Below are 21,845 nucleotides of genomic sequence, written 5' to 3' on the forward strand. Positions count from 1 at the left end.
TGGAAATTTGGGGGGGAAAACAGACGGATATCCAGGATGCACAGGGAAACAGGGGGATTTTCCCCACCGCGGCCATTACGGAGGTAAAGGAGGAATTTCAGGGAGGAAAAGTCTGATTTTGCTGAAAAAAATAAAGCTTTTTTGCCAAAACTCCTTGGTTTTTTTCCAGGGAATCCTCCAAATAAAAGGGCTGAACTGGCCCTGACATTTTCCCACAGGAGAGAGGTCGTTCGCAGCCGCTAATAAAAAGGATTCGACACGGGCTAATAAAGAGAAATGAATTCCTCTAATGGCCTCATTTCGCACCTTCAGCAGGGCCGGCGGCACCGTGGGCACATCACGACACGCGTTTTTTTGTTTTAAACCCAGCTCCAACCTTTCCTCCCTCCAAAAAGGAAAAAAAAATAGAAAATCAACTTAATGTAAAGAAATCTAGCCGTTTCCCACTTGGAAAAATCCAGTTTGGGGTGGTTTAGGCATCGGTTCCAGCGGGAAAATTATCTTTACTGGTCCAAAATCCTTCGGGAAGTCACAACCTTGCTGTTGCAGAAAGTGAATAAAATACTTTAGCTGGGAAAAAAATGGAAATACTGCTGGATAGGTGAATATTCAGCTTTTGCATGCAGCAAAAAAAGGCTCGTTGGGTGGGTTTTGAGAGATAAAAATGTATTTGGGGGGTGGTTTTGGCCTATACCTAAAAATAAGCATCCAGGTTTGGGCAACCAAGTTGGCGTGGGACCAGCCAACAATTTTTTTCCCCATTTTTCTGTGTGGGAAATACCCCCAAAAAGGGATTCTTGGCATTTTTTTGACCTTCAAATGAACGCTGTAAAAACTCCAAAGGGTTTTTTAGTTTTTGTTATCCCACAAATGCTGCAAAAATCCTCGCAGAAGTGCAAAGGTGTTTTTTTTCTTCTTGAATGACCTTTTTTGCCGCGAGAAAATTATTTGCATCATTGGAAAAAAAAATCTCAAGGCCCGCTTCAAAAAATCCTTTTCCTGGGGAACCAGTGGGTTTACTCCACACCTTCATCCGCCTTTCCGGACCTTTCAGCCTTGTAATATTTGAATATTTGGAGTCAAAATATTTTAATTCCTTCACTTCTGAGCTCCGATTTTTTCATTTACAAGCCCCCCGCGGCCCTGCCCATTAATGGGGGGTTAATCCTCAACCTTAAACCTTAATCCTAATTATATCATAATATTATATGTTACTGTATACATAGTAATATTGTAAATAATTACATATCGCTTATATAATTATATCTTACTTATATAATTATACTATTTACATAATTATAATGTTACTTATTACAATTATACGATAACGTTACTGCATATATTACAATATTATATATTATTCTCTCCGAAGTGGTTAAAAAAAAGGGGACCGGAGGGGCTCATCCATCCCGCGCCCGTTGCTGCCCACACCCTGCACGGATCCACGACCCACACATTTCAGGTTAATACGTGATGTTACTCCTTCTGGGTGCTTTTTTTTTGGCCCAAACTCACACGGTTTTGGCAAAAAAAAAAGGCTAATTTGGATTTTCAGGGGGGGAATCCACGAAGGAGCTCCACCACAACGCGCTATTATCAATAGTTATTATCACTACGAATGAGCTAATTGCTACTCCCCCATTCCTGTGCACTAATTATTGCATTTTAGCAATAATTTAATAATTTAGCAGATTAATAATGCATTTTAATAACAAACGCATCGAGCCGATGCATTAACCAATGCATTAATTAATGCATCGCCGAATAGATGCATTAATAATGCAGTAGAATAACCGATGCATTAATGAAATGATGCGTTAATTAATGCATTAATTAATGCACATGGGTATTAGGTCGCATCACCTGTAGACGGCTCGCTTGTCGGCCTCCAGCTGCGCCTGGGGGTCGCCAGCCGTGGCGGGTACCGGCGCGTTGGCGGCCGCCGCCGGCGTGGCGAGATGCACGGGCTGCGCCTTGGTGGGTTGCTGGGCTGTGGCTGTCATCTGGGAGGCGGGGGGAGGGGGGGCGGGGAAGGAGAGGAAAAAAGGAAGAAAACAAAAATGGAATTTATTGCACTTTTCCACCGACTTTTGCAGCTTTCTGTACCGAATTTTTAAAATTTTGGCAGCAGCCCCATGGTGGGGCTGTGAGCAGGATGGTTTGGGAGGGCAGATGAAAACATATTTGCATTTCACCTCATCCCGACAACGGCAGCATTAGGTTTTTCCCACTTTTTCCCCTTTTTACCTGGGGAAAATACAGGAAAAAAAAAATCCCGACGTCCTCATTGCACCGCCGGCAAAGCAAATTTATTAATTTATTAAGGGATGCTTTGCAGAAGTCATAGATTAAATCAGCTGCACCGCTTGTCTCCCGCTCACCGCGATTTGTGTTTCAAAGCAGGTATTATCGTCTAGACACACAGGCATTTAAACCTTCTTCCAAAATTATGGGAGCCTCTTCCAACTCGCCAAGCCCAGGGATGAATCATTTTTGCACCGCCAGAAGCCAGCCAAAAAAATAAAATCCTTTTTTTTTGTGCCCAAGTTGCCCGTCTTCACCCCGACGCTGCCCCAGGTCGCTGCTGCAATGGGAATCGCAACGCGCCAGGGCTGGAAATCTACAGGCAAAAAATGTCGTCGGCTACGGGATCAATGGTTCTGCCAACTGATATTTTACTTTTTTAAAAATTGCGCTTATTTTCGTTAAATATAGGTATTTTAGAGGGAGCGGCGTGCGCACCAGGCCCCCAAAATTGCCATTTCCACTTAAAATTAACACAATTTAAAATGAAAATTAACACCATTGGGGCGATTTTCACTTAAAATTAACAATTTCATTAAAGAAATCTTAATTTGTCAAGCTGCAGACGGGCCCGACGTACACCACGCGCCGCATCGCTTTATCTTCCCAAGAGTCGGTTAAAAAAAAAAATCAGGGAGAATTTTAATCCATTTGGGTCCAAATACATCAGCAACCCCCCAAATCCAGTGGTTTTCCCTCAAAATCTCCGCGGGAAATTTAACGCAAGGTGGGTGTTTCGCCCGCTTTGGTGTCAAAATGTTGTAAAAAAAATGCGCGTTTGCCCATTTTCACCGGTAAATCTTCAGTCCTCCCTTGAGCTTGGTAGCAAAAGGAAGCCTCTGCCTCTTGCTAAATATTATATATGATTTATTTAGTGGTCTAATATGTGTTTATTTAGATAGAAATAAAATATTTTAATATGTTGTTTATTTATTTGGCTAATATAAAGCGATATTCATTCTAATTTATTCTAATAGATATATATTTTTTAATAAATATAGATTATTTTATATAGATTTATTAAATATATATTTATATATTTCTATATATTTATTATATTTATTTTTACTAAATATAGATTATTTAAATATATTAAATATATTTTATATATTTATGTAATAAATATATATTTTTGTAATAAATATATATTCATTAAAGGTATATTTATTAATATATATTTATTTTTAATGAATCTATATATTTTATATTTATTTATTATTTATATATAAATAAAATGGTTTTATAGCTATGTATACACACATATATATATCAAAATATATACGTGTAGCCGTGTGTATGCCCAGTCTTCTCCAGCCAAACTCACCCTTAGGTGCTCGGCATGAAAAAATCAGATTTCTCGCCTCCCTTAAAAGCTGCGTAAACCTGAGCCGGGTCAAAACCGCGGCCCCTTTTGCTTTTAAAATGTTTGACTTTAATATCTCCTGCCTGACCTTTTGCTGCCGATACGGCGCTCTTTTTTTTTTATTTTTAATCTCCTTTATTGTTCATAACTCTAAAGTTTGACTCCAGCACCTGTAAATTTACCCGGCGCTGTTTAATTTCTACCTCTCCCAACCCAGAATTTGATTTCCATTCCCTCTTCCCTTCCCCACTGCTAAATAAATCAGGGAAAAATTGGGGTTCCTATCCCAGCTGTTCGAATTTCTCTTTTTCCTTCCCCTCATTTTCTACCTAAAACCAAAATGCAAGCGGATTTGGGGCTGTGCCGTTCACGCCGCTGAATATCCCCCCATCCTCTTTCTCTTTTCCTCTTTTTTCTCCCTATTATCTCCATTGAAATTTAATTTTTGGGGGGAAAAATGGCTTTTTTCCCCCCCGTTTTTTTATTGTTTTTCCCCCTCGTCACACTCATTTACCAGGCCGCCAAAGCCCTTTTCGCATCCTACCCCAAAATCCTGCCAAGTCAGCTCTTTCCAGCCAAGTCTGCAACTAATTGGGCTATTTCCCAAAAAAAAAAGCCTCCTCGGCGGCTGTTTCGAAGCCATTACCTCACCTTGGCGGCGAGAAAATAATAAAAAATAAATAAAAATCATCCCGAGTCGGCGGAAAAAGAGGCGAGAGGATGCTTGGATGGGGATGCTGGGCAGGGAGGAAGGCAAAAATGCAGCCAAAATATGGCTTTATGGGGAGCAGGTGGGGGTGGGAAAGGTGGAAAAAGGGGTTTGGTTGGGGTTTTTTTGGGAAAATGGCCAAAAATAGTTGCAGGAGGGGGAAAAAATGTAAAAAAAAAAAAAAAAAGTAGATAAAAAAGGTTAAAAAATGTAAAAAAACTTATGTTAAAAAAATTATTTCAAATTATGTCACGTGTGAAAAATTAAAAATGTAAAAAATTTTGTGAAAAGGTGTAAAAAACCAAGTTAAAAATGTAAAAAAAAAAGTTAAAAATGTAAAGAACAATGTTAAAAATGTAAAGATGCATTAACGTGCATAAAAATGTCAAAAATGATGTTAACAATGAAAAATGTCAAAAATTATGTTAAAATGCAATTAGGTTAAAAACGCAAACAATTATGTTAAAAATGTTAAAAAAAATGTAAAAATGTTAAAAATATTTGTAAAAATTATGTACAAATTATGTAAAAATTATGTAAAGTAATATGTAAAAAAGTTTAAAAGTTATGTAAAAAATACGTAAAAAAGCATGTAAAGATAGGTAAAAAAGGTTAAAAATCATGTAAAAATATGTAAAAAATTATGTAAAAATGTAAAAGAAAGTTTAAAAATTAGTGAAAAAAGAGTAAAAAAAAAAGTTTTTAAAAATAAGGTAAAAAAAATATGCTAATCCCTCTCGCTTTAGCGGGTTTTTTTGAAGACTAGGGCCAAATACGTCAACTCGAGAGCGCGACCACGGCAAAGGTCTTCAGGGCAAGAAAATCTCCTAAATCAGCAAGATTGACCTTATTCCTTCGCGTTTCGCAGCGAAATTTCTCTACCGCCATCACGCGTGCTGAAAACAGCGGTTCTGAGCCCAAAAACGCGCCGAGGACGCCTGAAAAATCAACGTTTCCACCCAATTTTTAATCTGCGATTTTTTTTTAAAATATTTTTAGCATTAAAAAAATACATATTTTTATAATTTGCCCATTTTGTCCACCTAAAAAGCACCTTTTTGGGGGGGCAAAGCTGCTTTTATCGCTTTCCGTGCTGAAAACGCTCAAAAATCAACATCTCCACCCAATTTTTAATAACGCTTTAAAATATATTTATATAGTAAGTCAATAAATGAATAAAATTGTATATTTTTTTTCAATTTTCCATTTTTGTCCCCGATGTAGCCACCTAAAAAGCACTTTTTTGGGGGGGCAAAGCTGCTTTTATTGCTTTCTGTGCTGAAAACGCTCAAAAATCAACATCTCCAACCAATTTTTAATAACGCTTTAAAATATATTTATATAATAAGTCAATAAAGAAATAAAATTGCATATCGTTTTAAAATTTTCCATTTTTGTCCCCGATGTAACCACCTAAAAAGCACTTTTTGGGTAGGGCAAAGCTGCTTGCATCACTTTTGGTGCTGAAAATGCCTATTTTTGAAATCACCTCTTTTTGCTAACTTTGACAATGAAATGGCCGAAGGCTTTCCCTGGGCTTTTACTTTTAATTTATTTGGAAAAAATACGGATTTTTACGCCGACTCTTTAATTTTCAACAGGCAGAGTTGCAAATTTGTGCAATTTGCTTTTCCAAACTCTTAGAAATCCCGAATTTTCAGGTGAAAAGCTCACAGCGGCCGCAGCATCGAGTTAAAAAAAAGCAACTCTTGGTGGCCGCTTTTCCTCCAAACCCACTAAACTGAAGGAAAAATGTTTGAGCGACCCCTTCGATGGGGAAAAACAGGAGGGTTTTGGCCAACGATGCTTCTGAGGGTCCCCAAAATTCAACATATTAAAATGGGGGGCAGATAAGCAGCGGGGACGGGGAAGGGAGCGGGGGACGTGGCTGTAGGATGCCGCAGAAAATCTCGGCTATTTTCAAAGTCTCTTCAATTGCCCATTAGGACTAAAACGGTGTCGCAGCTCCCCGCTGCGTAAGTGAGAAAGGCGGTGTGTTTCGAGGCGGGGGGGGAAGCAAAAAAATGGGGAAAAAAAAACCCTCGCGGAGCAGCGAAGCGAGCAAATGATGCCAGAGAAGTTGGAGGAGCCATAAAAACCCCACCGAGGTGTCGTTTGCAAGAAGTGACCTTTTCCCACCGAAGGAGACGAGCGGAAAGGAGACCCCGGTGGCTTCGGGGGGGGGCGTAAAAGTCGATTTATTTATTTTAGCTTGCAGAGAACAGGCTTGATTCTTTTTTTTTTTTTTTCCTGGGAGGGGAGATTTTTCTGCTTTTGCAGCCGAGATATGCAGCACGCAAAGGAAAAACGCACAATTTCCCATACGAACCCCCCAAAAAAAGCCGCTTTGAATGCGGAGCCGGTTCAGCGCTCAATCCGGATCATTGTAGCTGGGAAAGTAGAAACGTGACATGGATTTACCCCCCCAAAAAATCTCAGGATGGGCTGCGAGGCGCGGGACCGTCTCTGAAATCCAACCTCAAACCCCCACATCCAGCCCATTGGGGTGCTCCAGTAGAGTTTCTCTTGGACAAACTCCTCTTCTTATAATAACTTCACTCCGTAACGATGCTCGGAAAAGTTATTCGACCCCTTAGAGCAACACTGTAGATGAAGTCTTATTTTCCCCCTGCCACGCGTTGCCAAAAAATTGCCATAAAAATAAATCAAAAGGCCATTCCTACGGCTAAACCCAGCCCGGTTTAGCCAGACGTTTCATCTTTCCAGCTTATTAACCTGCTGGCTGCAAACACGCCACCGCGTCGGCTTTCCAAGAAGACCCCGCAACCCCAAAATAAGCCAGAAAGGGGAAAAAAGCCCATAGTTTGACCCAAAACCCTTCAACCTTGGAGACTGTGTCAAGAGGGATTTTAATTTTGGCCAGTTTTAAATGAATGTTTTGGGGTGAAATACTTTGTAATGGTCATTATTTAGGAAGGCTCGGTAATTAATGCAGGAGTTGGGAGTCACGAGGGATCTGGGGGAGCCCATGGGTGCTGGGGGACACTCACCTGTGGGGTGTCTTGGTAGGGAGGAGGGGGCACCGTCTGGGTGGCCATCATCGTCAGAGCCGGTGCCGGGGAGACATGGTGCATCCTGGGTGGGAGTCACATCGAGAACCTGCGGGCAGGAGAAATGCCGCTGGATTCAGGGGGATCTCCCCCCCCAAAAATCCCGCAGAAAAGAAAAAAAAAGGGACAGAGAGGAGAGGTGACATTCCTCGGACGAGCACCCCAGCACAGCGCTCCACCACCCAGTCCCTGGAAGCAACCCAAGATGATTTGATGGCCCTTATCAAACTGGATGGTTATTTGAGATTTGTGATTTTGGACAAGGAACGCATTGGGGGCGAAGCAAAGAGGGTCGCTGGCAAGGAGATCCTCCCTGGAGAGCAGCCAGGCAAGGGCAGAGCTCTTGGAGATGATGGTTGCCATCAGTGAAACTCATTATATTTTCCCCTTGTGAACCTTGCTGCACCCAGGGCATTTTCTTTCAACCCCTTATGCCTATCGCCGCAGTGCTTAAATGGGGATTTCCATCCCCTTTCCAGTTATTCCTCCTTTTTGGAAGCAGGACAGAAAGTCAGAAATGCAAAACCTTCCATTTTCTGAAACTATAGACCAAAAAAAAAACCCCAAACAATGTATCTCTTTGCCTTTGGCCACCACGGAGCCACATCCACAGGCACTGCACGCTCAATCCAGAAGGAACGTTGAGTATCCAGTGTTGAGCTGATGGACACAATTGACTCCTACATTGAGTTGACCAACCCAGTTGACTCCTCTGTTGCAGTGACTAATCCAGTTGACTCTTCTGTTGAGTTGACCGACCCCATGGCAGCTGAACGCACCGAAGTGAGGAAAGAGGGTTCAAACCCTTGCTTGATTTGAACTGGGGGGCAAACCCTCGTTTCGCACATCCCATATGGACATCCTCGAAGCTGGGAGGCAGGCTGAGACATGCCGCCCTCAATCTCTCTTGAAGCTGCTCTGCTTTTTGCAAATGCAGTTATTCGAAGAGAAAACAGACTCTTTTTTGGTATCTTCAGGTCCCAAGGTGATGGAGAAAGAAGAGGGGCCCCAGGAAGGGACAAATTTGTAGAGGAGTTCTTGGCTGGATGCCTTGGGGAAGGGTAGATCTGGTGGCAGAGTGTAACCAAAAATCATCTCTTTCCCCCAAAATGCCTCCTGTCCTATTATTTCACTGCAGCTGCCTGGTTGCTTCAGAAGGAAAGCCAATAATCTTGCTTAACTCCTCAAAAAATCCTGTCCTGGGTCCTCTCGGAGGCTCTGGATTCAGAAAACTCACAAAGCCACCTGGTAAAATCTTCCCGGAGCCTCCGAAAGTGCATCTCTCCCTGCAATGACTCGTTTTTGTAAGGCGGCGACATCTCTCGAAGGGTTCACCCAGTTGCGATGGCCATCGTTGCATTGGATTCCCTGTTGGCTTCTCATCTGGAGAGGAGCTGCCGCGCCGTCTCGTGGAAAGCAGAAATGCAAAAAGTTACGCCCAGTCCTCCGATATAGCGAAGGGATCGACCAAAAAATAGCATCAGCGTTGCTTTTGCCACGAAATGGTGACAGGCAGGAAGAAACATTCTCGCGCAAGGCAGAGGAACGGGGATACCGATGAGCTCAGTAAAAACCGAAGCACATTTGGGGTCTTCAGATCAGCCTCCGCAGTTTTTTGGGGGAAGATTCACGATATTCTGGTCTTCTCCACGAGGTCCACAGTTGTTTGGGGGAAGATTCACAATATTCTGGTCTTCTCCATGAGGCTTCGGGCTTTGCAGGCACCACGAGAATAAATGCACTGAGCCCACGTGGAAAGCCAAGTGCTGTCTGCGGGGGATGAGCATCACCCAATCTTTATTATTTTGCAGGAATAAATTAATTTCTTTTTTTTTACTTTGTACTAGTATGGACGACCCATGAATTGAGTATTAAGAGAGCACACCCAAAATCCTGCAGATTGGGCAGGACTGGGGTCCCCGCATGACACAGCCCTCTTGCAGCCAGAAGGATATTGCATTTATGGGATTAAAACAACGCTTTTCATCTTTTTTTTCCCCAACAGCAAAATAGCGGGAGGCAAAATTATCTGCTCTTGAGTGAACTCGTAGCTTAAAATCTTCAGGGTCCGATGTCAAAACTCGCAGCTGCGGGCACGTCCTCGCGGAGTAACCCCAAGGGGAAATCTCCCCACCAGAAATAGCTGCAGCTGGAGAAAAGCAGAATTCAGCACCGTGACAGTCTAGGCATCTCGGTGGGAAGCTAAAAAAACCAAGAGATTGCTATTTGGGGAAAAAAAAACCCTGCTTGGCATCGTATTGTTCATGCCAGGAGCGTACCTACCTCTAGCGCGCGGCGATTTATTGCGGGGTGCAAGCTTTTCAGCCAAATATATTCCCAGAAGGTGGCAGTCCGGAGCCCAATTTAATTGCCGAATACCATCTAACCTGCTAAAATCAAGCCGTTCGTTAAGGCTTTATGGGCTCTGATTTGTTTGGAGAATGGGACTTATGTTAAAAAAAAAAAGGGATAAAAATGAGAGACAGCTGTTGCCGATGGCGGTATATTTATCTTGGGGGAAACAAATGCACTTGGGCGCCGTAAATATCCAGGGAAGCGCCTGGCGCCCGCGGGAAAAGCCGGATGGGCGTTTCACGCGGGAGCCCCCAGCCATGAATCTTGGGATAACGGTGCAAAGCTGTCAGCCCCGTAGATTTATCGGCAGCCAAACGCAGGGAAGGGTCGAAAGCTTCTACTTCATGCATGAATCCTTTCTTATTCTTTATATTTTTTATTTTATTCATTAATCCCCTCTTTTTATTCCCCCCCTCCCCTCTCTTAAATCAATTTAGCTGCGTGAGCTCTTGACCATAGGCATCCAGATGATGAAAGGAGCGGAGCATGGCCAAACCCCTGCCCAATCCTTGCGGATCAGCTCAAGGCAATGATCAAACCTTGGGCAAAAGGTGAATTTTGGGGGGCTGGGGCTCGAGGAGGGTAGGAATTGCAGCCAATGCCGGGGGCGTTGGCACAGAGGAAAGAAACGGTGAGCAATAAAACCCATAAAGGCTCTTTCGTTTCCGGAAGCGGCAGTACTTTAGGTTTTGGCAGCGACCTGAGATCAAAGTATCCTAAATTTCCTTACGAAATGAAATTATTTCAGCTATCGCTGAAATATTGCCATTAAGTTGAAAATGTATTTCCCAAAGAGCTCGCGTCTACCTAAAAGAGTCTCAGATTTATAGGTGGCTTTTTTTGCCAGCAATATATGACCTCCTCTTTCAAATAAAAATAATTAAAGACTAAGTTGAGATGTTGGGGTTTTCTTTTTTTCAGCATGGTCACCGGTGCCTTAAAACATTTAAAAACCCAAAGTATTGCAGACAGTCATCCACACCCCCCCAGGTGAATATGACCTCCTTGATTAATAAAACAGCTGTAAAATCATATTAGAAGTGGAGCTGAATGCAAAAAAAATCACGTTGTTGGACTCCACCTTAGCGTTTTCGGTGGATAACATTGATATTAGCTTTGCAAGGTGCAACTCTTGTTTCCAAATCAATGGGAAAACGGGGATCGTTTTTTTCTAGCTCATTCAGCAGCTTCTCCCCCGTGGCAAAAGATGCAATTGATAACAGAGGCTTCAACGTGAGAAATCAGAAAATCAGCTTTTCAGGCATTTCCTCTTCTTTACCCAAAGTTTCAAAATTATTAGAGATACTTGAGGAGGTTTTTCCAGCCACAGGAAGGTATTTTTCTGTATTAAGGGAAGATTGCCTTTTCTAAAGGGTATTTTTTTTAACATTTTTATTTAAGATTTGCAATGTGTTAGTCATTGCAGCGGGCTGCAAGTTTTTTATGCCACCGTCTTCACAGAGGGCTTGTGCATGCTGAAGTTTATGATATATGCATACATTATATGCATATATCTAAGTTAAAATGAAGAAATATAGCTGAGGGGGAAGGGAGAGGCACCTCCAGAGGATGATACATCTCACTCTGAACGGCCAGCGAGGACAGGTTCAACCCTCGGCGGGTGATGCCGACTCTTCGTTGGCCATAAAGTGAATCGAGAGCGACCCTCTCGCTCTCGAACGTCTCATTTCTATCCACCAACCTTCACCCTTTTTGCTTGGTTTTTACCAAAATTCACCCGCTACCCTGAAAGATGAACCCCAGGTTTTCACAAGCTATTAAAGGAACCCCCTTATGCCACCCTGAGCTCATTAAAAATAAAGCGAATGCTATTAAATGGTCGAAAATGGGGAAGAATCCCATTTGTCAAGACATCACTCATTCTTGGTCATTCCTCACGTTCAAGGCTGCTTCCAAGCGGGCTCGCGTGATGCCTCATCTGAGGATATCAGGAGCACTTGTGCAAGAAACACCCCTACACCACCCAATATTTTCCATTTTATTAGGAATATTTGGTAGCCAAATTTCCTCTCTCCAAAGCCAGGAGGGTTTTTGCGCTGGGAGCATCCTTTGCTCCCGGCCAAGATGCTGGTTCCCTAAATGTTGACCTTCATACCCTTCCCAGCGTCCAGTTATTGAGTTATTTCCCAATAAAAAAGGATGAATCAAGTCTGCGCTTCTGCTACAACCATGCAGATGGAGATTCGACATTTCTGCAGGATAAACCCCGGAGCAGAGCAAACCCCTGTTCTATTTTTCTCCTAAAAATGCTCTTGGTCGATGCATAAGCCCTGGGGTAAAAGGGAGAGGGAAACGCCACGTTGGACAACGCCAAAAAACTCTTGCCAAGCCCCAGTTTGCTCTGTCACCAGATGGGACATCTCCCCTGGGTGCGGGGGCAAAATCAGCATTTATTTATTTAATATTTGCCTTTATTTAGTTAAGATTTGCCTTTATTTAGTTAAGATTTGCAAATCCTCTTCCCAACTCCAGCTCCATCAAAAGGGGGGAGCCGCTACAGTGAATTTCCGACGAGAACAACAATTACTGCTAAATATTTCTCTCCTCTCCGAAGATACCCATCCCTAAAAGACTCCAGGGATATCTCTGCAACATAAACACGAGAATAAAACCTGCAAGAGCCAGTCAGAGCTTTAGTAGACAAGGTTAATGTACCTTGAACGGCAGCATTAAACAACTTTGTTCTTTTTTTTAAGTGGAGAGCTGAGATACCTACATACATTTTAAAGTGTTATTTTTATAGAGGGAGACCATTAAAGCACCTTCCAAAACAAACCGGTGCAGGGAAACATCAAATAGGCTTCTTCAAAGTAACCTGAAAATACTTGCATTTTTGTGCAATCCAGCCCCCAGCCCAGCAAAAGTTCCCAAAAGAGCAAATTGTGAATTTTTTCAGAGGGCGAATCGAAAAGCTTTGAAGTGAAACGTAGCTGAGGAACCCAAAAAACGCACAAACTTCCTCTTGCTGGACACGAATGGTCCAGGAAAAGTTTCCGATTGCCTTGAGAGTGCTTGGAAAAAAGAGGGAGCGGATTAATTTTCCAACAGTCTTCGCTGCGAGCAATTAACTGTGAATAATTTATGATCAAAATCTTGCGCGACGCTTTTAAACCTTGCCTTGCACGCTTCGTTTTCCATTGCAACCTGCTCATCCCATGAGAGAGGAATTGCTAAGCACCCAGATTTTCATCTCAAAACACCAAATCTCAATTCCACGCCGGTCCTGCAACGGGAAGGTCCCACACCCAGGGTCTCAACCAGGTTCAGAGGAGTTTCTTGGAGGACAAAGAAGATAATGGTGAATAAACGCGATGAATTTTGGAGAGATAGGCTGGAAGGAGAGGCTTAAGTATGGATCTGAGGTGAACGAAGCACTGGGAAAATGGGAGATTCGGGGGTTTTGCGCTTCCTCTGTGCCACCAGCAAAGGCGACGTCGGAGCCGTTGCTTCGAGGACGGGCAGCCAAGAAGGAACACGCTCAAAACCAGTCTTGCTCAGCAAAAATGTAACCATCAGCCACGTTTTTCCATCCCAAACTGACAACTGAGGTTCTTCACCAATTTCTCAGCCAGCGCAAGTATTGCAAAGTGCAAATCAGACCAACGCCAGTGCAAAACCCACCCGCAACCTCAGTGTAGACAGGCAAACGATTCCAGCAAAGATCCCACAAATGACGCAATGACTTTTTGCAACCATTGCTGCATCCCATAAACACCCCGGGAGCAACAACGCCATTTTTAATAATGCCTTTTTGGGGTGTTGCTTTTGCAAATCAAAGCCTTTACGCAAATCTCCCAACACCTGCGGGAGTAATTGCACTGGGTAAACGCAAATGGAGATCTGCTTTTTGGTGAGCTTGCAGAAATTGGGCTAAAACCAGCAGACCTAACCCAACTGCAGAAACACAGGTGAGATGTGCACGGGAGCGTGCAAAGGTCTCCCCACCCACAGGAAAGCCCCAAAACCGGAGCGATGCCACAGCACACCTAATAAAACTCTCTCCTCCCTTAAATCTGCCTCGTTTCTTGCTATATCCTGCTAACACGCTTGCAAATTTTCCCTTCGGGAGAGGGAAAGAAATCCCTCTGGAGCCGGCTGTTTTCCTCTTTCCCATATGGCAGATAAATCAGAGCTCCCGATTCTCCGAGTTTCCGCTTCGCATCCCTCTCTTGCAGCTCTCCGGCTTCTCCCGGTCTTACCTCCCTCCTGAATTTCCTTTTAAAATGCAAAATTCTCAATGAGCAATGACTCTACGAACCAAAAGACAAAAATAAGGTTTTCCTTGAGGCCTGCCAGGCTTCCCGGTATCGGCCGAGAGTTGTCCCCATCCAAGCCCTGAGCCAAGACGCCAAAGCTTGCAATGGGAGCTGCTAGATTAATTGCCTCAATTTAATCATCCTTCATTTGCCCATTTGAAAGCAATTTTTTTGCCGTATTTCCAGCCTCGATGACAAAAGAGCGGTTTGAGACATGACGCGGTGATTTATACAAGCTCCAGCTAGCTAGGGAGTTACAAATAGTTTTGAACTCCTTTAATTATGCTTAATTACACCGTCGTCTTCGTTTACTCTGAACGGTAGACCCTACAATACATTCCGCCTGGTCTGAACTCAACACAATGAGGAAACTGGGGACAAAAAAGGACTGGGAAGGGTTTATGGTGCGAGACAGATGTGCCACATTTTTTTGCAACCCCTTTTGCACAGTGACAAAAGCTACGACCTGGCCTCAGAGGAGCATCTCTGTGAACGTCCAGGCTTCAGGAGGAAAGATGGAATGGTTTTGTGCGTGGCAAACGGGGGGGACCCACGGACAAGGTGGAAACGGCCAAAGGGAACCAAGTTATTTCTCAGAAGATGTCTTCAGGCTAGATCATTAACCACTTAGAGCGATGCCAGCGTTCTGTTCCAGAAGGTAATTAGGTGGGCACCCATCATCACGTCTCTCTGTGCCTTTAGTGGGAGGTGCCTGGACCTTGTTGGCACAATTTGCTGAATAGGTTGGGTTTGGTCTTCTTGCTGGAGATGCTTCCCAAGCCAGGTTGTGCTTGTGTCCTCCACAAACACGTGCTCGTGTCCTCCATGGCCTCAGTTGCCTCCAAGGGGAACAACCCAACAAGCCCAAATTACATCGCAGGGCACCGAACCCTTCCACGCAAGCGCCGGGTGGCTCACATCAAAATACTGATTGGAAAGAGGGCATCGAGGCAGGGAGGATCTCCCCAAAAAGAGGTCCTTGTGGTGACCCCAAGCCCCCACAAACCCACCAGAGAAGTCATTTCAAAGTGAATCCAACCCATACCTTTAGAAAGGGGGCAAAACCAGACTAACGAGAAACTCAGCTGCTTCATCGCATCCTTAATCCTGGGTTTTTTTGGCCGAGGGAAGGTCACCGGCAAGAATCTGGGCTGAAAGGGCAGCCTGGGAGAAATAATCCTGCCATTATTGGCTGCTGTTTATTAAAAAAGGGACTTTTGGAGGAGGCAAGACTCAAAGAAAAGCTGCTCTGCTGCGCCGTGGGCCGAATGAAGCTTTGCTTCAGGACAGAAGAACAAAAAAGAGCTTTTGGGTCTTCCCCTAAGATGCCCCCACCCTAAACACCACCGGTTTAGGAAGAAATCAGGTACTTTTTCAGGATATTTGCACAAATTGAAGGCGGCACCTCCGTTTTCAGTGACCGAGGATTTCTCTTTGCTCCTTTAGGAGCCAATGGGGGGTTTATTTTTTTTGTCACCTGCCGGGTGCCTACGGTTTTGGCACAGATCAAGCACATTTGTCACTCTGTCAAGCCCTAATTTTAGCGATCGGGGTTGACTAAAGGACTGTGAGACCCTTGGTTTCATGTACATCTTATTTTAAGCTCCGCATTTCAATTATTTTTAGCTGGTGACCCTTTCTCCACATCCTACTGCTGTGCCAAAATTTTGCAGTGATAGCAGCCCATATTTCAGGGTATTTTTACAAAAATATATCTGTGTTTTCCTCCAGGCTGGCCATGGCCTGTAGGGCTCATAACAACATGTTTTCAATACTTCAGCTTTCAAGCAAGCTTCCCTGCACAGCCTGATTTCTAAAAAACAAAGAAAAACACAGCAAAAAAAGTATAGTTCCCCCCTAAATGCTTACTGCATTTAGGGAAGGGGTGATATAATTCGGGTATACTGGAAAAAAACAAAAATTCCCCCAAATAAAGCCCTGCCGAGGTCACGACTCGCCACATCCCACTCGATTAATAAATATAATTGCCCAATGAATAGATATAATTGCCCAAGTAATATAAAGCGAAGCAGCCTTACCGTTTGGGGGGTGCTCAGGGAGCCGCTGCCTTGCAAGCGTCCTCCCGCCGCCCCGAAAACAGGATTTTCTGGATAGGGATCACAACCTGGGAAAGAAAGGATGAAATATTTCAATATTGAGAGAAAATGATGAAATGAGAAGGCAAAATATTAAGCAGAGGGTGAAGGAAAGGTCTTTCGGTGGCGTCAGCGAGGCCACAGCGGGCAAGTCTGCTCTTAATGCACTTTTCTTGCAGGATAGTGGGGAAAATAGGAGGAATCAAGGAAAACTTAGGTGGGAATATCCCCTTGTAGGTGAAAGCAGGGCTGATGGCTGAGCTAGATCAGACCCCCGCAAGGTTTTGCCCAGAGAGGTTTGGACATCTCCAAGGAAGGACAAAAATTAAATCAGATTTTTAGAGGTCGAACCGAGATGTGTCCAGCAAACGAAGGCGTGTGCGTTGCCGGTCTATCCACAAAGGATGAAGGGCGATGAGGTTCCGTCCCGTCCTTTTTGGCTCCTGGAAGGCAGCGAATCCCCGGCACGGGATCTCACTGAGGGTTCGCGGTACGATCCCGGTCTGAAAAGGAAAAAAAAGGGAAAAAGCAATGAAACAGCATTGCCGTTGGCCGTGCCCCTGTTTCACGCCGGCTGTCGCCATCCCCCTGCTTAATTATAATCTTCGCTTGAGTGTAAATGTGGTTTTACACTCGGGCTCAGACGGCGCAAACTAGGGAAGAGCCGTTAACTCAAAACCAGGGAGCTCCCAGCTGGTATTTAATAAGCAAAAGTCCACACAGATGTTAGCGATGATGCTGCATCTACCAAGGACCCGGCCTTTACGGAGGCTGAGGTTGGGATTTCTAGACCCATCTAAGTGGATCCAGTGGAAAAATGAAGATGGGCTGAGCAAGGATCAGCACGGCCGCGGGGGTGTTTTGTGTTTGACTGCAAAGAAAGGAACAAAAGAGGTAAAATTGCCCAGATCTCTGAATATACATCACCTCTAGCGAGCCCCTCGGATCTCCAATATACATCTGATAAATGTCCCTCGATATACATCACCTGCACATATTGCCTCTATGTTAGGTAATAAACATCACCTGAGATCTCCGATATATGTCCGATATATCTACCCTGATATATATCACCTGGTGGAGAGCTCCTCAGATCTCCAATATATGTCTGATATATGTCCCTTGATACGCATAATCTCCGTCGAGCTCCTCAGATCTTCAGTATACATCCGATACATCTACCTTGACATAAATCACCTCGAGACAGCTCCTCCCCAATATACATCTGACATACACATCTCTGATATATGTCACCTGGCTGGAGCTCCTCAAATCTCCATTATATATCCGATACATCTAGCATGATATACGTCACCTCTAGAGAGCTGCTCGGATCTCCGATATATATCTGATATATGTCCCTTGATACACATCACCTCTGGAGAGCTCCGCAGATCTTCAATATACATCCAATATATCTACCTTGATATATGTAACCTGGGACAGAGCTCCTCAGATTGCTGATATATGTCTAGTGTATATATATACCTTGATCTGCTGAGATGCTCAGATGCAAAAGTACATCTGATATATGCACCTCTAGATACACATCACCTCTACAGAGCTCCTCAGATCCCCAATATACATCTGATAGATCTACCACGATGCACACCACCTGCAGAGAGCTCCTCAGATCCCCAGTATACATCTGATAGATCTACCATGATGCACACCACCTCCAGAGAGCTCCTCAGATCCCCAGTATACATCTGATATATCTACCGCGATGCACACCACCTCCAGAAAGCTCCTCAGATCTCCAATATACATCTATCTACCACGATGCACAGCACCTCCAGAAAGCTCCTCAGATCCCCAGTATACATCTGATATATCCACCATGATTCACGCCACCTCCAGAGAGCTCCTCAGATCTCCAAGGTACACCTGAGGGATGCATCTCTGCTATCCGTCGCCTGCAGAGCGCTATGCCTCGCGTGGTGAGGCCGTATGGGACATCCATGAAAATCGTTTCCCCTGGTTTTAATTCCATCCCAAACCCCTTGCAATAACAACGCTCGCATTTTTGTGCCCTCACAGCCCGTATCCATCATCGCAGTCAGGATTATGGGTCCAAAAGACAGAGGTATATGGGGAAGCTTGCATAGGAAGTGCTGTTTCTGGAAACCTGGACATCACCGAAGGCATTGGCCAAGGAGAGATATGGAAGCAACTGGGTGATTTCAGGGCAAAACAGGGCAGAAACCCCCAAACATGGAAAACTTGGTGAAAGGGGTGAAAGGTGAAGATGCCCCTTGACTTCTCAGGCAAGTGCAGGCCCTGCCGAGAGGTTTAGAGACCTCATCTGGGTTATGCTAAATGCTCAGAAGGGGCTTGAGTCCAAAACTCTTCCACCACAACAGCAGCTGAAATATCATTAGGGATATTTATGATCAAGAATAAAAAAACCCTACGGGCTCGTGCCTTGGAGGAGCACGCATGGGCTGATGATACACATTGAGGACCCAGGACTCGATTTGCATTGGATTCCTCCTGACAACGCCAAGAAAAGCTCATGTTTTGCAGCGCTCCGTCATCCCTGTAAACTTTTTTCCCTCCCACGGGAGAGACTTTTGTCACCTGGGCTCTCTGCGTGAACAAAACATGAGGACTGGAGGAAAAGAAGCAGATAAATAAGGCTCTGGCAGTGCTATAAGAGCTCTGGTAGACTGATTTTCGTCCTTGGAGGTGATCAGGGCTGAGGTCTTGGGTGCTGCATGCACGTAGGCCAACATGGGCTTGTGCAGCTTCTCAACAAAAGATGTCAGTTTTGTCCCAATCACAAAGAGCACCAAGAGCCAACCCCACCAGGGACATTTCCCTGAACACCCTTGCAGAGGGAGATAAGTCTTTTTGAGCTGGCACACACTTTTCGTGACTTCAAAAGGCATCCTTTGAAGTTTAGTGGAGGCCTTTGAAGTCCTCCCGACGCAAAAGGGACTGGAGGAGACGCCTCCTTCAAGATTCTCCGCCGCAGGCGACGTGAGCCAGCAAGATACATGGTGTCCCAGGCACTCAAGGTTGCATGGAGCAGCTGCCAGAGGGTCATAAATGAGACAGCATTAATGACAAGCCATCAATCCCCCAAAATGCCCTCATCGATCCCCAAAAATGCCCTAAATCCTGATGTACTCGACCTGAATAACATCCAATGGCAGAGATGGGAAGCCAGCATCCCGGGACCTCAGCCTGTACCCAGGTCGCAAAAAGCCAAGGGCAACCCTGTTAATAAAGATTTAATTAAGTGTAAGGGAATGCTAACAAAGCTGACATTTAGCAAAGCAAAATCCAGGATTTTTGCAAGAAGTCTAGGATTTTAAAGCAAGAAGGCGTTTCCCAGCGTGTCGCCTTGTTTCCAATGTGAGCAGATCACGACGCTTCCAACCTCATCGTATCAATGCTGCTTAATGGGGACCGAAGAAACCCTGTACGCGTGAAAAATAGTATAAAGGCAGAAATCCAAGCTCAAATTTCAGTTTAACTCTTTAAGAAGCTCCAAGGGGCGATCACGACTCTCCAAGCACTTTGGCAACACCCGTTGCTATCTGCATCGAGGACTATCGCGATAAAAACCTTGGATTCGTTGGGTTTTTCCCCCCCACGGTGCAATTTCTGTAGCATCTCCAGCCTCCAAGCAAGGACCGGGGCTGGATGTTGGGGATGCTTGAAGGTGCAAAGAGCTATATGGTCTTTTCATCCTTCTACCTCCCCAGTCCCCCAAGTTAAACTTGGTGACACACTAACCCCATCCTTGCTCAGAGAGAGTGAAAAGATTTAAGACGTGCCTGTACACACGCAACATTTCTGTCTTTCTGCAGAAGCAAAGCCATTTCGCCACAAAACGCCGTCCGGGAGAGACGAGTCTGTCGGTGGAGCCCCGCTATAGGCGATTTGCATTATCCAAAGGGGGAAGGTATGGAAATATCGGACACCCCCGGCCGTACACATGTGCGCACATCTGGGCCCGGGGAACAAAAGCGGCCTCGCTACGCCACGCCGATAAATAATGGAAAGTCAAAGTGCCCCGCAGAAGCGGCACCATACCGTTCGGCCTCGGGCGAGACGGAGGCAAATTCGGTACCCATGAGGCCTGGAACAGTGGGATTAATAACACATCAATTTTAATGCAGGGTGGGTTGGGCAGGGTTTTTTTTTTTTTCCCTTTTCCTTTTTTTTTTTCTTTTCTGCTTCACAAACAGCAAAGTGAATGTTTGAGCATCTCGGCAGGGGGTTAATGAGGACTCTGATTAGTTATTCAGATTTGCCAGTGCTGCTGCCTCCATCCATCCTTGGATGGGGGAATAACGGGAAAGGGTTTGCAGAAAAAGCTCTTAAAGACGACCTGCTTGGCTTTCGCAGCGCAGGCAGACGCAGGTTTCGGGGGACTCATGCCACAGGGGCCCCCGAAACCAAAATCTTAGTGCCAGCTTTGGGGCGGAAAAGCACTTCCATCACTTGGGGGGGATGCGAAAAGCTGCTGCGTATCGGGCCACACCGATTCCTACAAAGGCTCAAGGGCAAATATTTGGATTTGGGGTTTTTTTTCACGTGAAAAACAAATTCCTGGGTGCTTTTAGTAAAATTTGTGTGCGATTATGGTCAGGGGTACATGAGCAAAAATGATGGATGCAAGGATGAACAGACAGATCGATGCACAGATGCAAGGATGCACAGATGCAAGGATGCACGGATGAACGGATGCATGGATGCACGGATGAACGGATGCATGGATGCATGGATGGAAGGAAGAATGGACCATCCCGTAAGCCACCACTGGGCTGCAAACCACTTCCACCGTTGCAGTGTTTTACACAGCATCCCATAAAAGTCTAAGAGTGCTTTATGTCCTTGCGCAAAAGCAACGAGCTCACCTCTTCGCTCCTTGGCCCAGGAATATTTTAAGCACCCACTGCTGGTGTATTTGGGGGTTTATTTCCAGATTTAGGCTTTTGTTCGTCACCTGCATGAAAAAAAAAAAAAAAAAAGGCAACCTGAGAAAATAGATGGCAGGTATCTGAAATGCTGCTGCAAAGAGGCTCAAAGGATGGAGCCAGAGTGGCATTTCGTGGCACGGCAAAGGGGGCTCGTCAAAAAACTAGGCATTATTTTAGGATTCATTATTTCTTCATGAAGAAGTAGTATTTTAAGGATGGCTGGGGTGGTAACAGCACTCTCTCAAGGGTGAATTCATCCCAGCGATGAACGTCAGCACTTTATTTCTAGTTGGGTCTAGAGACGCAGCTGGCTCTTGCTTCAAGCATCGCTCACCGTTCAACGGGGGTTTTTTGGGGATACACTCCCCTCTATTCATGTCATTCCCCACAACGCCTGCCAGGATCTCAAAAGAAAGACAAACTGGAGTTATCCATCTGATTTTGCAAACGCCGGGGCTCTCCATCCCAAACAGGCTCTTTTCCCCGGGCCCGCCTTCATATGCTTCGTCTCCGTTTTAAACGGCACGTTAATTGTTCTGAATTAACAGCTCCAGCTGGAAGAGCAAACAAGCAATTTGCAACCTTAAGATAATGCCCAACTTATCTCAAGTGATTTAAGTTGGGTTTTTTTTTTTTTTGAGGGGGACATCTCCCCTTTCTGGTTGCGAATGCCAGCTCAGAGCTTGGCTAAAATCACATCACCAAGAGGATTAATGCACCCATTTAGTTGAAGTGG

At 44.7% G+C, this 21,845-nt stretch overlaps 1 protein-coding gene across 1 annotated transcript in view; it reads right to left on the reverse strand.

Annotated features, from left to right (window-relative positions):
- The window catches only part of PKNOX2 (PBX/knotted 1 homeobox 2), a 34,682-nt gene extending 18,061 nt beyond the window's left edge, over positions 1–16,621 (reverse strand). Inside the window, exons 1-4 of the mRNA XM_082330575.1 lie at positions 16,527–16,621; positions 16,119–16,204; positions 7,388–7,496; positions 1,864–2,003 (exon numbers count right to left, since the gene is read on the reverse strand). Of these exons, the coding sequence (XP_082186701.1) occupies positions 1,864–2,003; positions 7,388–7,471 (224 nt within the window). The 5' untranslated portion in view covers positions 7,472–7,496; positions 16,119–16,204; positions 16,527–16,621. The remainder of the gene's footprint in view (positions 1–1,863; positions 2,004–7,387; positions 7,497–16,118; positions 16,205–16,526) is intronic.
- Between the last annotated feature and the right edge of the window lie 5,224 nt (positions 16,622–21,845).

Source organism: Platalea leucorodia, assembly GCF_965183815.1.
Source record: "Platalea leucorodia genome assembly, chromosome: 20".
Classification (NCBI taxonomy): domain Eukaryota; kingdom Metazoa; phylum Chordata; class Aves; order Pelecaniformes; family Threskiornithidae; genus Platalea; species Platalea leucorodia.